This window comes from Myxocyprinus asiaticus, chromosome 4 (assembly GCF_019703515.2).
Source record: "Myxocyprinus asiaticus isolate MX2 ecotype Aquarium Trade chromosome 4, UBuf_Myxa_2, whole genome shotgun sequence".
Classification (NCBI taxonomy): Eukaryota; Metazoa; Chordata; class Actinopteri; order Cypriniformes; family Catostomidae; genus Myxocyprinus; species Myxocyprinus asiaticus.
In genome coordinates this window covers 42,275,178-42,290,930 of record NC_059347.1, presented here as the reverse complement: position 1 = coordinate 42,290,930, position 15,753 = coordinate 42,275,178, and the positions used below count along the sequence as shown (strand labels likewise).

General features: G+C 43.8%; 1 protein-coding gene across 1 annotated transcript in view; it reads left to right on the top strand.

Moving 5' to 3' along the window:
* Positions 1-15,753, top strand: part of LOC127439926 (zinc finger matrin-type protein 4-like) — a 177,953-nt gene that overhangs the window by 90,379 nt on the left and 71,821 nt on the right. The window contains exon 4 of the mRNA XM_051696224.1: positions 8,429-8,585. Coding sequence (XP_051552184.1) covers positions 8,429-8,585 — 157 coding nt within the window. The remainder of the gene's footprint in view (positions 1-8,428; positions 8,586-15,753) is intronic.

Below are 15,753 nucleotides of genomic sequence, written 5' to 3'. Positions count from 1 at the left end.
ACAGCAATGATTGGCAGCAGCACATGCAGCATCTGAGCACCTATTTTGCTTTTGGCAATGATTTCATTTTGCAGCATTATATACTGAATGTCAATGCAGCAGCAACACAAAGACCAAATAATTTCGACTGCACTGCACGTTCACAGATAGCTTGTGTGGTTGATTCTGTTTCTCAGAGCAGGTGAGGGGTGTAATGGATATACTTTGTGTACAGTTCACACTCCGGAGCACAAAGCAAGGTCATTTTGAGAAGTATTGTGTTGGTGTGTGCTGTGTGTTCAGCTCCCTCTAATAGCACTGTGTGTGAGGCTTCCATGCCTCTTACAAACAGAGAAGACAAAGGACACCTTATTGCTGTTTCACTCTCTCTTCCTCCAACAGTAACACAACCAATTGTTGGGTCTTAGGTCGTGACCCAACAATTGGTTTTGGGTCTGTTCTGATAGGGCCGTGAATAGCAAAGAGAAAACAAAGCTGAATGCAAATAATAAAATGCAACTAAGCATATTTTTGGCATTAGGCATATGAGCTTTTAAAAAAGTAGGAGAAAATGCTTTCCATATCTTTTGTTTTTGACATGCAAAAGTCACTTGGTAGAAGCTAGCCAAATTAGGTAGATTCCAACATGGACTGGTTCACTTGCAGCAAGGAGAAACATGGTTTGTGCCTACCAGTATTTGTTTTGTACAGTGTTGGGCCTCATGTATTCAGATAGAAGACAAAGGCAGGCCTTACACAGTCGTAAAACCTAACTCAGCCCCCACACACCAAGTCGTAAATCTTACTGATAAAAATCACGCCAAAATCAAACAAAGGGAGTCCAAAACAGACTACAAATCCCATGAAGCCTTGCTCACTAAAGAATCAAACTCTCAACTCCTGTTGGATGAGGCACACAACAGAACGTCCTTCAAACCATGACATCATCAGGAGTAGAAATACCTCTGAAATGCTTCCAGGATTTGCTTCCAGCAACTTTGTTTGCCGAGTATAGACGTAGCTCATCGCTGCTCTCAGGTGCAACCTCGTGGCACAAGGAAGTAACGTCTGACTTGAAACTGTGGCCATACAATCTCCATCTCGCTGGATGAGTTGAGATTACTCTGTGTTCAACCGAACACTCAACCGAGCAATCCGCATCTTCATCCATTTGCCTGCAGAAGTGAAGAGATTAAAGATTTCTCTTCCATCTTCAATCAAGTCGACATTTCTGAAGTTCTCCGCCAGCCCGCCAAGAATCAACAGCCGTGCCCGCCAACAGAGCGAGGAAACAGCCTCCCATCATCACACGAGCCTCAAGGAACCGGGTCGGAGTTAAAGGACGGAGGGACACACATTCTGCCTGTGTCCTCATGCGATTCAAGTAAGAGGTTTATGTCTGGGCAGAGATAGAATATTATAGTGTGTTATTCTTGTGTTTCAAGGTTTTTGCTTGTACAGTTTACGGACCGCCATGTCCACTCATTATTAATACTCAGGGTATTAATTATCACAAATTTGTTTTGCTGTATTGTGGTCCAAACAAATTGGACTGTTGTGCATTTTCACCATCGCGGGTGAGACCGGCAAACTGAGTTATCCATTAAAGAGTCAAAGAACATGGGACTTTTATGAGCCGTCCACCGCGTCTCTGAGCAATAAACTAACAGCTGCTTTCTCTCTCACGATCACGAAATCGGCTTTAGGGCCGTCACTTTATTCTCTCTCTCATACTAACCACACACACACACGTGACCCCTCACAAACACACACACCCTCATGTGTTATAGGATTATTTTGATTTCCATATCTAATCATATCACTGTTTAGTTTGTAGTTGTAAGTCGGAAGTTTAATGACTGCATTGTATTAATTATTAATTGATATTACTGCATAAATAAACTTTGTTATATTACAAAGAGAAGTGTTTTGGTTTGTTTTGCATACGCCTGTGTCATGCTGACGGGATGTCAGTGCTCGGATTCAAGCCTTCATTCATTGTTTTTTTTTCCCCGAAAATCGATATTCTTCAGATGTCGATTTTCCTAAGAAGACAATCTAATATTGAGACTGTTATACTATCTGGTTATTAGTCCCTGATTCCAGGGTGGTGCCCCGTCAGTGTTAATCCTTATTAATATTCTGTTTATTTTTGATAATTGATAATTATCTTTGATGATTTTTGAATTTGAATGATCAATAAGCTAGTGTTAATTTTAATTAATGTTTCATCGATGTTAACAATTAATGATTATCTTTGATAATTGTTGATTTAAAGGATTAGAAAAGCTAACATTGATTCTCATCAATGTTCTATTGATTTTAATAATTAATAATTGTCTTTGATAATTATTAATTATTGCTAATAACCAAACCCGCTCCTAAACGTAGTGCACTACATTTACTGGAGCCCCATATGAGGTTTTAATGAGTTAGATTCAATTAATTAATTTAAATATTAATTAATAACTAAAGAAATAATGATGAATTATTTCTTATAGTAACACTGACTTAAACAACCAGTAAAGCCCTACAACAGTGAATTATTGGATGACAAGATCATAAAAGCATTTAGAAACTAAAACTGTCAATATTCTCAATATTTATTTTAAGGACATTTTTGTTCATTTTTTTAAACAAAATTATTGATACTGTATAGGGTGCCACTTGATGCCCAATGTTAAATTTGGGTCCTGAAGCAAATCCAGTTGAGAACCACTGTTTTAGAATATCAAGCACACCGTTAGTAATGCAGTCGGTTCAGCTCTGTAGTTTTGGAGGATAGTGTTTCATGCTCAGACAGAAAGTGAGTTTACGTATGTGTGTGTGGGCAGGTTTGGGTGGTTTATGAGGAAATTTTTTTAGGTTACAAACTGGTAATTACAAGGGTATTATGCTATAAATGTGGTTTATGAGGACATTTCTAATGTCCCCATAATTCAAATCGCTTAAAAAAACATACTAAATAATGTTTTTTTGAAACTGTAAAAATGCTGAAAGTTTTTTGCGACAGTTACACTGTAAAAAAAATCCTGTTAAATTTGTGGTAAAAAACGTCATGGTTACTTGTGTAACTTCCGTTCCCTGATGGAGGGAACGAGACGTTGTGTCGATGTAGTGACGGGCGAGTTGTGACATACAATGCGAGCGCAAACCGCCTTGGTGGTTGACATATGCTACCGTTGTCGTGTTGTCTGTCTGAACTAACACGTGCTTGCCCTGGATCAATGGCCGAAACCTCCGCAGGGCGAGCAGAATTGCCAACAACTTGAGGTAGTTGATGTGCCAATGCAGTCGCGGACCCATCCAGAGGCCGGCGGCTGCGTGCCCATTGCAAACAGCACCCCAGCCTGTTTTGGTGGCGTGTCGTGACCACGACGCGCCTGGGGAGCAGTTCTAGAGAAACACCTGCCCGTAGGAACGAGAGGTCGGTCCAAGGGCTGAAAAGACAGTGACAGACCAACGTAATGGCCACGCGGTGTGTCCCGTGGCGCCACGGCCGTCTCGGGACTCAACCAGTTCTAGAGGAACACCTGCCCGTAGAAATGAGAGGTCGGTCCAAGGGCTGAAAAGATGGTGACAGACCGGCGTGAAGACCACGCGACGTGTCCCATGGCGCCATGCCCATCTCGGGACTCGAGTCTGGAGCTAGTGCTGAAGCGGCCTCATATGCATCAACCCGAGTGGGGTGGCCACCGCCAAGGATGCCATATGCCCCAGGAGCCTCTGAAAAAGTTTTCTGTTTGAATGCCTTTAAACAGGCCAGCACCGACTGGGTGCGCTCGTTCGTAAGGTGCGCCGTCAAGGAGACTGAGTCCAACTCCAAACTGAGAAAAGAGATGCTCTGAACCAGGAGGAGCTTGCTCTTTTCATAGTTGACCCGAAGCCCTAGTTGGCTGAGGTGTGAGAGCACCAGGTCCCTGTGTGCGCACAACATGTCTCGAGAATGAGCTAGGTTTAGCCAGTCATCGAGATAGTTGAGAACGCGAATGCCCACCTCCCTTAACGGGGCAAGGGCAGCCTCTGCGACCTTCGTAAAGATGCGAGGAGACAGGGACAGGCCGAAAGGGAGGACTTTGTACTGATACGCCTGACTCTCTGACGCAAACCGCAGGAAGGGTCTGCATCGAGGAAGGATCGAGACGTGGAAGTACGCATCCTTCAGGTCTACCGCCGCGAACCAATCTTGATGCCGGACGCTTGCCAGAATGCGTTTTTTGTCAGCATCTTGAACGGGAGTCTGTGTAAAGCCTAGTTCAGAACTCACAGGTCCAAGATTGGCCGCAACCCACTGGCTTTTTTCGGTACGATGAAGTAGGGGCTGAAAAACCCCTTCTTCATCTCGGCTGGAGGGACAGGATCTATCGTGCCCTTCCGTAGGAGGGTAGCGATCTCCGCGCAAGGTAGCAGCGTTTTCGTCTTTCACCAAGGTAAAGTGGACACCGCTGAACCTGGGCGGACGCCCGGCTAAGTGAATCATGCAGCCGAGTCAGACGGTCCGGACCAGCCCTCGCGACGGATTGGAAAGCGCAAGCCATGTGTCCAAGTTCCGCGCAAGGGGGACCAAAGGGACAACGTCATCGGACGTACCAGCAGGTGGGGCCTTGCGGCGGGGCGGAGCTCGAGGTGCACACCACGTTGTGGTCGTGCTGAGTCTAAGGACATTGAAGCACTTACCTGGCTCCTTGTGACCACCCCCGGAACAGCCTGGAACGGGGGAGGAAGAGGCCTGTCCTCATGACCCGTGGAGACTGTCACATCGGGGGCGGGTTTGTGCCACAGCTGGGCGCTCAGGGGCAGGAAACCGCCACTGGAGCGCCAAACCTGCCAAATAGAGTGGTGGACGGTGGTCGTGATGACAGCCGTGCACACCGGATACATGACCCAGGGAACAAGTAAACCACTCTTGCTGAGCTCTTGAGCGCAATTAAATGCAAAAGGTAACAAAAAGATGGAGATCTGCTTACCAGCTCCAGAGCAGTGGGTTTCGTTGTCCCTGGGTCGCCCATCTCAAGGGTGTTTTTCAAGGGTTCTGGGCGGCCACGAGATGGGTGGCGTCTGCTTCCTGTGGTGGGCTCCACGCTGGGGCCGGGCCGAAGGGGCGGGCTGCGGCGGAGCCGGTGCAGTCACCGCAGGGGGACGCCCTTGGCGATGAGTAGACGGGGTGCGGGATCTTGAGCCGCACCGGGGCAGGATATGCCGGCTAGCATCCATCTACTGCTCTACCATCGAAAACTGCTGTGCAAAGTCCTTGACGATATCGCCAAATAGGCCCGCCTGGGAAATGGGGGCAGCAAGGAATCGTGTCTTGTTGGCCTCACCCATCTCGACCAGGTTGAGCCAAAGGTGGCACTCCTGGACCACTATTGTGGCCATCGTCCTCCCAAGAGACTGTGCCATGACCTCCGTCGCTCGGAGAGTGAGGTCGGTTGCCGAGCGCAGTTCCTGCATCAATCCCGGGGTGGAACTACCCTCGTGCAGTTCCTTTAGCGCCTTGGCGGACTTGCAGGAGAGCCATGGCGTGCAGGGCAGAGGCGGCTTGTCTAGCAGCACCGTAGGCCTTGGCCGTCAGAGACGACGTAAACCTACAGGCCTTGGACGGGACTTTGGGCACCCACGCCAGGTGGCGGCGCTCTGCAGGCATAGGTGCACCGCGAGCGCCTTTATCCACTGGGGGATTGCCGAATAGCCCTTGGCCGCCCCACCATCGAGGGTAGTGAGGGCGGGGAAGCTGAAAAGATCGGGACCTGGCAGTAAAAAGTGCCTCCCACGACCTTGTCAGCTCTTCATGCACTTCCGGGAAGAAAGGATGGGAAAGCATGTCGTCATCTCCGCGTCAGCCTGTGACTGGGCAGTCGACCCCGAAGGGAGGAGCCCAGCTGAGGCTTCCGACTGGATGAGCCCACTCTCCGATGCTGCGCTCGAGAGCTCATCACTTTCGCAGGCTCCGAATAAGAGGTCGAACTCGCCGTGAGACGAGCCGGCAGACTCATCCGGAAGCCTGATCGGGGCAGATGAGCGTGCTGGGGAATGGGAGGTCCGCGGGGGGATACCCGGCGGAGGCGGTCCCATTGGGTTCCCCAAATCGCCCCCAGTGCTAGCCGCGCTGGCCTCAAACCCGTGGGTAAAAGGACCGAGGCGGGAGCCTCTGGGGTGGCTCGCTTTCTTACGAAGGCGAGCCGCGACCGCAACATTGCCATGGACATATTCTCGTAATGAGAACATGACCATCCACGAACACTGTCTCCGCGTGAGCAGTGCCCAGACACGAAAGACAGTGATCGTGACCGTCAGAAGGCGAGAGACAACGAGTGCAACCAGAAATAACACACAATCGGAAAAGCATCTTTAAAAAGACACGTCTTTAAAAAGACGTTCTGTGTGTGCCGCTCTTTTAGAGAAATATACTCTTTTAGAGAAATATACTCTTTTATTTCTGCTGAAGCGCCCAGGGGCATTCTCTGCAGTGCACCAGTGCAGAGGGGGGAGAAGCCGCTGAAATGCACCGTCAGATCCAGCAGAGGTGAATGAACAGTAGTATTCAGCTCAGTGAACATGACCGTTCTGCTCCGAAGAGAAAATTTGAATGAGTGGTTGCATACCAGCTCCTTTTATACCCATATGTCCAGGGGAGTGGCATGCAAATACCACTCGCCAATTTTCATTGGCCTTTTATCAAAGACCAGAGGTTTCTCGGGCTCCCAAGAGTGACCCCTAGTGTCACTATATCGACACAACGTCGAGTGAGTGACAGATAGGGAACTGGCACCTGTGGTTTCCAGAAATTCGCCGTAAAAAATACGGTAATCACGTTTCAGGCTTTAAGGGATGTCATTTTGATGCCTGTATATTTAATGGTGCAGTCCCATCGTTTATATTATTAAATAATAAACTTTATATATTTACCTTCTGAAACTGTAAAAATCTGCTTTTCACTTTATAATGTATTGTTAATCACTGTAGTAATTAAAAAAGGGCACATGATGACATGAAGTTCATCAATAGAGGCTCTTCCTGGAGCAATGACCAATAAACATAGAGACAGTGCTCAGTGTCACTCATACAAACACTAAACACCATCAGGGTAACACGTGAAATTAAAATAATGTAATAAACATTAACTAAACTACATCAAATATAACACAGAACACCCCAATGTACATAACTGATATTAAAAATTAGAAGAAACATAACTAATTACATAAAATATAATGAAATGAACTGGGTCACGCAGAGAATTCTGGGAATGCCCGATTATTATTTTTTTACTGTAATTTTAAAAATAATTTACCGTAAAAAGTACATGTACTCTCTTGTTAAACATAATATATATTTTTACTGTTAATTATACAGAAAATAATACTTATTACATAAAAATAAAATAATAATTTACCAAATTTTATCATAAAACTACATGTATTGTCTTTTTAAATATATTTTAAAAAATGTACTGTATATAATAAGGTAACTACCCGTTAAACATGTCAAATGTAAAACTTCAGAAAGTTTTTTGTGAGGGATAGGTTTAGGGGTAGGGTTAGGGGATAGAATCTATAGTTCGTGCAGTATAAAAATCATTATGCCTATGGAGAGTCCTCATAAGGATAGCCGCACAAACATGTGTTTGTGTGTGTGTCTGTGCTTGCGTGCATACATACTTGAGTGTAAGAATGCCTCAAAGTACAACCTAAGCCTGTTTTCACTGTGTGTTGATATGTGTCATATCAATTTGGCCTTCCTATCGTCCAAGGCTCTGTGGCAATGGAACAAAATTGCTGGAAAATGTATGCAAATAAGACCCTTGTTTTATTCATAGAGCTGGAAACTGAGCTATAAGGGCTTCCATTGTTTTTTATTACTATCAATATGAAGTCGCTCTCTGTAATTACAGTTAACAGCTGCAATGCCTGTAAGGTACATATAACAAGGCCAAAGACCAGAAAAGTTCACAACGAAAGCTTAACAAAATTAGTGTTTTAGGGAAAGGAAGAGAGGAGAGAGAATGTAGATGTAATGGAAGGGGGGGAAAGACACCACATAAGGTATAGTGTCTTAATTCTCCTCTTTGGGCCATTTCAATAGTTATTTCGTTTGGGCCATTCCAATATTTTCCATCATAGAGTAGTTGGGATCGATGTTGGGGCAGCTACTTTGAAAATACTTATATTTTAAAGTACTCAAGCTACCCATTGAAGTTATTCACACTACAAGCTTGTTGTGTTACAGTCACATGTAAACTTCTTTTTTTTGGCAGCTGTAAATTCTTTGTCCATTATTTTATCTCAGCTAGCTTTTTAATTTGTCTGTATACTCTCCGTAAATTGTATTATGTATTATTTACTTTTATTTACCTTCTGATATAATCTAATGTGCACATTTTAAATGATTACAATATCCCCAGTATCCTCTTGAACTTCTGACTAATGTGAATTTGTCTGGTGTGTTGCAGGGCAGTGAGGTTGGAGACGTGGACAAAAACAAGTGCTGTACACTGTGTAATATGTCCTTCACTTCAGCGGTGGTAGCACAATCTCATTATCAAGGCAAGATCCACGCTAAGAGGCTTAAACTTCTGCTGGGTGAACAGCCTGCCATAACAGCCAAAGGTAAGTCTAGTACCCACTAGGCATTGCAATCAGTAGGTACCTGACGATACAATATTAAATCAATATCTGGGTCGTGATATAAAAATATTGGGATTCTTTATTTTTAGTGTATTACAATTCAAAATGTGATATAGTGTGACATTTTACTTGTTTTTCTGTCATTGCATAACAATTACTGAACTTCCTGCTTAACTTTATTGTAGAACCATAGAAGTAGCATAAAGCCTAGGCATGTCAGTGAGCGTGTTTATAGACCAATTCAAGCATGTAAACAATAACAAGAAATTCGAACGCAAGTTTTCCTGCAGCACTTCCGTTTTTTTCCTCAAATAACATCAAACGTTTACCTGAAGTGTCTTATCCAGACGTTTTGTTGATAATGAGTGTCTACGTGAGAGAGGCGATGAAAATGTATCGTAGTTTAGATGCTCACAATTATTTCCTCAGCGGAGAGTTTGGGAATGCTCGCTTCTGTTAAAACAAAGTCTTTTTAGGCAAGTCAGGTCACTCGGTGGACATCTTTGGAACGCTCTCGGCAGCTATTTTGTATGTAAACAAGTGGCATACAAGTGCATCTGCTATCTACTTGAATGGGAAAATACCAAAATCCCCAAAACAGTTGGTCAAGATTACTGTCAAAGAACATATTTCAAATCAGCAGTAACTTTGTTTGCACTTTGGTCGTTTGTTGACCTACTATATCCCATTGTAATTCTGTGTGACAATGGTGAATTATCAGTATTCCATATACAGTATGTGTATATATACATATTATACAGCACATGCTGTTTCTTACGTAAGATGGTGCTGATGTTTCAGTGTTTGACTTGATTTACATTTGACATTGCTAATTGACAAAGAAGCAACCTGGAAGCAAACTATAGCAACTTGGACTCAAAAAAGAAATACATACAGTATGTGTAGCTTATGTGTTATATGTAGCTCAATATCTGTTTGACAGCCAGTTGTATTTCATGAAATTTCAGTGTTGAAGTAATGAATCCTGTTCTATATTTGTTGCATAAACTCTTTGATGTATAAAAAAAAAAAAAAAAAAACATCAAAATATATCAGAATATATTCTAATATATTCTATTTTTTTAGATCCATTTGTGATATGTATATACATGCCAGGTCACTGGTCAGTTTGTTGACCTACAGTAATGCCACAGTATGTCTAATTTTCTCACACACTTGCTCTCCTTTTTCCCCAAAAATATATATATATTTTAATTAAAAATATAGTATCCGATCTTGCCGTTAGAATACTGATAGTATCGAAAGTATTGTAAAATATGATACTTTACATTTTTCCCCGCACCTCTAGCACACACACACATACTGCCAAAAAGTTTCTGTTAAAACACTGCTCTGTGCAGCTCTCTGGGGGGGTGTTTGTGTTGGAGGGACTCTGCCGGAGTGGGCTGTCTATGTATCCGTCAGCAGTGTGTGGCTGGGGGATCAGGGCAGGCGTTGGAAAGAGGTGGACACTCTCAGCCTTGCACTGCACATCAGTGCTCAACGCTTGCGTGCCTACAGGGGTAATTGACCTAAAAATAAGGCAGAAGAGAGAGAGAGTGTGTGCTTGGTGTACAGTGTATGTGTGTCCGTCTGTCTGTCTGAGACATTATAAAAGGAGCTTTACAGAAGCAGCCTGCTGGAAGCATGGAAGCAAACTAGAAGTATAACTTTCTATGAGAATGCTGTCATCACACTGTCTGTATATTTGTGTATTTCTGTGCTCATTCTTGCATGATGCCTGTATCATGGCAGTACTTTGTTGCACTACATAGTGCTGGTGCATTTTAGGTTTTTGATCTTCTTACAGCATAGTGGCATAACATTTTCCCTATAACACAAGCTGAAAAACACTTGGGGATGCAGGAAGGCAGTACAGGGTACCAAGTTCAGTCAAAAATCGCTAAAAAATATGTCTACTTATGTCCCCTTGGCAATCAGACTACTCAATGAAAGAACTTTTACGATTTCCTTTTTATCAGCCAAGTTAACAGAATTTTGATTAATTTATGTGACCTTTTACGAATCTGGGACTTTGTGATTTTCGTGATACATAACGTTTTAATTGATCTCATTTATCCCTACTCACTGAGCACGGGATATCTGTAGAAGTTCACTTCACATGACAGAATTTGTTCATTTGAAATAACCTGCAACGTCATGAAACAGACAATGCTTGAGTCACACTGATTAAGGTGTTCAAGTAAGATGACACAATATACTCATGTATATGCATATAAATACTATAAATAACCTTACATCCATATATTTATAAATTTATATAATACATCCACATGTATACTAATAAAAATGTAATGATATATATTTACAGTAAATTAATACATTTATCCAGACTTGTAACCCATAATATAAAAAATAAACGTTACAGTATGCAGTTATTTTATAATATGTGTGTCTTCATAAAGGATTGCGCCGAGATCAATACAAGTTAAGCTCAATCGACAGCATTTGTTGCATAATGTTGATTACCACAAAAATTAATTTTGACTAGTTTCTCCTTTTACTTAAAAAATAAATAAATAAATAAATAAATTGAGGTTACAGTGAGGGACTTACAATGGAGGTGAATGTGGCCAATTTTTAGAGGGTTTAAACACAGAAATGTGAAGCTTATAATTTTATAGAAGCACTTGCATTAATTCTTCTTTTAAAACTCATGTATTATTTGAGCTGTATTGTTTAAATTGCCATTTTTACAGTTGTTTTAGGGTTTGTTGACATTGCATCGTCATGGTAACAAAATTGTAAAATTGGCTAAAACTTTAAACAGAAAAGGTTTGTAAGTGATTTTATCACACTAAAATCATGTTTACATGCATATCCTTCTTGTCTTGTGGTTATACTTTTGAAACAGTGAGTATTTTAACGTTCACAAATTGGCCCCCATTCACTTCCATTGTAAGTGCCTCACTGTAACCTCGATTTTTGCTTCTTTTTTTTTTTTTTTTTTGTGGTAATCAACATTATGCCACAAATGCTGTCGACTGAGAACAATTTGTATTGAACCCGGAACATTCTTTTAACTTTAATAAGACCAATTGTCATGATGGATGTAACAGTCGCATCTTGTGTGCTTTGCACTCACGCACAACTGCATAGAAAGAAAACCTGAGGTATATTAAGCCTAACTGAAATGCCAGCATCTCAAACCTCTTTTGTTTATTTTATTTAAGCATTTATTTTAGCCAATCTACGTCAGTACTCTGGTGGTTCGCAATGACTACTGGGTAAATTTCCCTCTCCACTTCCTGTGAAGTGGTGTGTCAAAGTACACTCATTCCCTGTGCCATTTGGAATGTCCTTCCAGCTGAACATGTACACTCCCTTTGGATTGGAATCTCACTTAATATGGCTGAATACCATGTGAAGTCCACTTCACAGCACCCTAACAGTTGATTGGAACACACCTATAGAGAGAGGCTCCATGTGTCGTTTTGATTTCAGCCAATGGGGAGAGAGCACACGGCATGGTGACTACACTGGCTCTCAGTTCCTTTCAACATCCATTAGTCACCAGCTCTCTTACTGGCTGTGCCTCCAAATGGCCAGCATTTATTAATTACACTCACTGGACAGCTGAACCACATATGGCATAGTTAGGAGGCCCACCACATCACAACCAGTGTTTAGGGTCAATTACTCAATTCTGACGCTTGAGATGGTCGAACATGCATGTAAAACTGATGTGATCTAATGGGCGTACATGTTAGCTTGGTGGATGAAAACTAGTGGATAACTGACACTTTTCTTCCATGGTCCATGTGACTGGCATGCAGCACACTGTACTTTTTAGCTGATAACTGGTTTTTTTTCTGTTACATTTTTTTAAGGTGACTGTGATTGAAGCATTTCTGGCTCCAAGCAGGCAAAGGAAGTGCTGGAGATTTGGCTTCAACTTCTCCAGCAGGAAATTAGACTAAACCATTTCAGTCAGGAAGGAGGGTCCCTCGTTTATCTCTTGATATCTTTGCAATAGTTACTATGATTAATTTATCTATAAGTCATTAGTTTGATTATGCTTAAATTAGGGATGCACCAATGTATCGGCCAATTATTGACCAAATTAAAAATATATGCAAATCGGTTTTAAGCATGAAAACGTTGATAAGAAAAAACAGTGGTTTATTTATAATTAATTATCATTACACTTTGTAAAAACTCTGTGAATTCAAATGCACAATCCAGAAATAATAAATGTAAAAGGGTTGGCACTCATAAGAACATGTAATATTAAAAAATTGTATCATTCTCGTTCTCACATTAATGAGGGAAAACCAGCGTTACAGTCATGACAGTTGTGAAAGTGACACTTTCCTATACATGATGAGGTAAAACTATCTAAAACGCTTTGAAACCAGCAAACTTTGACTTCTGACACATTGGTATGGTATCTATTAAGACTGCACGATTGATTGACTTAAGATTGAAATCTCAGTATGGTCTTGCATGATCACTAAACCTTGAAAGCTTAAAAATAGACTGCATTCAGCGATTCATTCAGCGCTTCAGTAGCTGTGTGTATGGCATTATCTATTATCCATTATACCACAATAGAACTTAAAAAGGGCGTTTTGTTCCTCTGGTAACTTTTTATTTTTCCATGATGTGGTTGAAATTGAACATGCATATATATATATATATATATATATATATATATATATATATATATATATATATATATATGAATTAGTGATATTCTATTATATACAGTACAAACATGTAAAATGTGAGTTCTGTTGTTTTGAACTGCAAAAACAGAAGTGCAAACATGTTTTAGAAGTACAAAATAATATTTTTTCCAATCAATCATAATGCTTTGATATTTAATTATTTTTCAATATGTTTAATCTTTTTTATCTTTTAGTTATCTTTCATTGTGGTTCTCTTTACAGTTTTGGCCTGTCATGTGTTCAACAGGTCCAATCCATGTTCAATGGTTTTTTGTTCCCCTTCTGTCACTCACTCGACGTTGTGTTGATGTAGTGACACTAGGGGTCGCCCTTGGGAGCCCCAAACACCTCAGATCTTTGAAAAAAGGCCAATGAAAATTGGTGAGTGGAATTTGCATGCCACTCCCCCAGACATATGGGTATAAAAGGAGCTGGCTCGCAACCACTCATTCAGATTTTTTCTTCGGAGCCGAGCGGTTGTGTGTCAGCAAGCTGTCTTCCACTACCGGTCCATTCACCTCCCAAGAAGCGTTTCCTGTTGGATATATGGCGCATTCCAGCGTCTTTTCTCTCCTTCTGAACAAATCTGTGCAGATTACACCCCTGGGCGCTTCGACAGCGCTAAGAGAGTTTATATTCCTGCAAAGAATATATTTTCTCTATTAGAGCAAACACATTGACGTGAATGTCTTTTTAAAGACGCGTCTTTTTCAAGATGCCTTTCCGTCTTTGTGTGATTCCTGGATGCGGTCACTATCTCTCCGCTTCCAATGGCCACGGGTGCTGTCTCACGTGTCTGGGTCATAATCACACTGAGGCAGCATTCGTGGATGGTTCATGTTCTCATTGCGAGAATATGACCATGGCAATGTTGCGGTCGCGGCTTTCCTTCTTCTGGGGGAAAGCCACTCTAGCCGCCCCCCGCACCGTGCCTTCTACCTCCGGGTACGAGACTGGCCCGGCTAGCGCTGGAGGCGAGTTGGGGGCTTCAATGTGTGCGGCTCCACCGGGTAAATCCCCGCAGACCACCCATTCCCCAGCATGCTCATTTGCCCCCGGCGAGTTCCGAGAGGAGACTAGCTCACCCCAGGGCCAGCTTAGTGTCTCTTTCGGAGCTCAGGAGCGGGATGAGTGCTCGATCGCTGCATCAGAGAGCATACTGGTGATGTCAGACACTGAGGACTCGACTGGGCTGCCACCTTCAGGTCGGCCCGCCCAGTCTGAGGCTGACGGCGAGATGACCGCCTTGGTTGCCCGGGCCGCCGTGTGTGTCGGGTTGGAGTGGAATCTTCCACCCTCCCCTGAACCCTCGTGGCTAGATGATTGGTTCCTGTGTTCAGGGCACTGTTCACAGCCACGGCCCCCCCCACCCCCGGTCCCTTTCTTCCCGGAACTGCACAACAAGCTGACGAGGTCGTCAAGGGCACCTTTTCTGCCCAAAACCGACCTCCCAGCTCATCCGCTCTCACTACCATTGATGGCGGGGCGGCCCACAGGTCACCTGGCACTCCCTTCCAAGGCCTGTATGACGACATCGTCTCTGACAGCCAAAGCCTACAGCGCCGCTGGTCAGGCCGCGTCTGCCCTGCATGCCATGGCCCTCCTGCAAGAACACTAGGCCAAGGCACTAAAGGAACTGCACGTGGGTAGTCCTGATCCCAATGTGATGCAGGAGCTGCGCTCGGCGACCGACCTCGCCTTCCGGGCGACTAAGGTCACGGCATGAGCACGCGGGCAGGCGATGTCCAACCTCGGGGTCCAGGAACACCACCTGTGGCTGAATCTGGTCGAGATGAGAGACGCGGACAAGGTTCGCTTTATCAATGCCCCCATCTCGGCCTATTCGGCGACACCGTCGAGGACTTCGCTCAGCAGTTCTCGGCGATGAGGAAGCAAATGGAGGCTATACAACACATCTTGCCCCGGCGCATCTCAAGAATCCATATCACGTCTGCTCGCCGAGGGCGTCCCCATGTGGCGGTGAAGGCCCAGGGGGCTCCACCTCAGCCCGAGCCCAGTTCTCTGCCCCAGTGTAGAGCAATATTGGCCCACCCAGACTTGGTTCTCAGACCTCATGCTCCTCGCGACAGCCCCTCTCTGGCGAATTCCCCTAAGGAAAGATCTTCTTTCTCAGGGATGGGGCACCATCTGGCACCCACACCCAGACCTCTGGAACCTCCACATCTGGCCCTTGGATGGGACGCGGGAGACCTAAGTGGCCTACCACCAGCAGTGGTAGACACAATCACTCAGGCCAGAGCTCCCTCCACGAGGCAGCTTTAAATCCTGAAGTGGCGTCGGTTCGCGAATTGGTGTTCTTCCCGAGCTGAAGACCCTCAGAGATGCGCAGTCAGGTCAGTGCTATCCTTCCTGCAGGAGAGGCTGGAGGAACAGCTGTCCCCCTCCACTTTGAACGTGTATGTGGCCGCCATAGCGGCACACCATGATACAGTGGATGG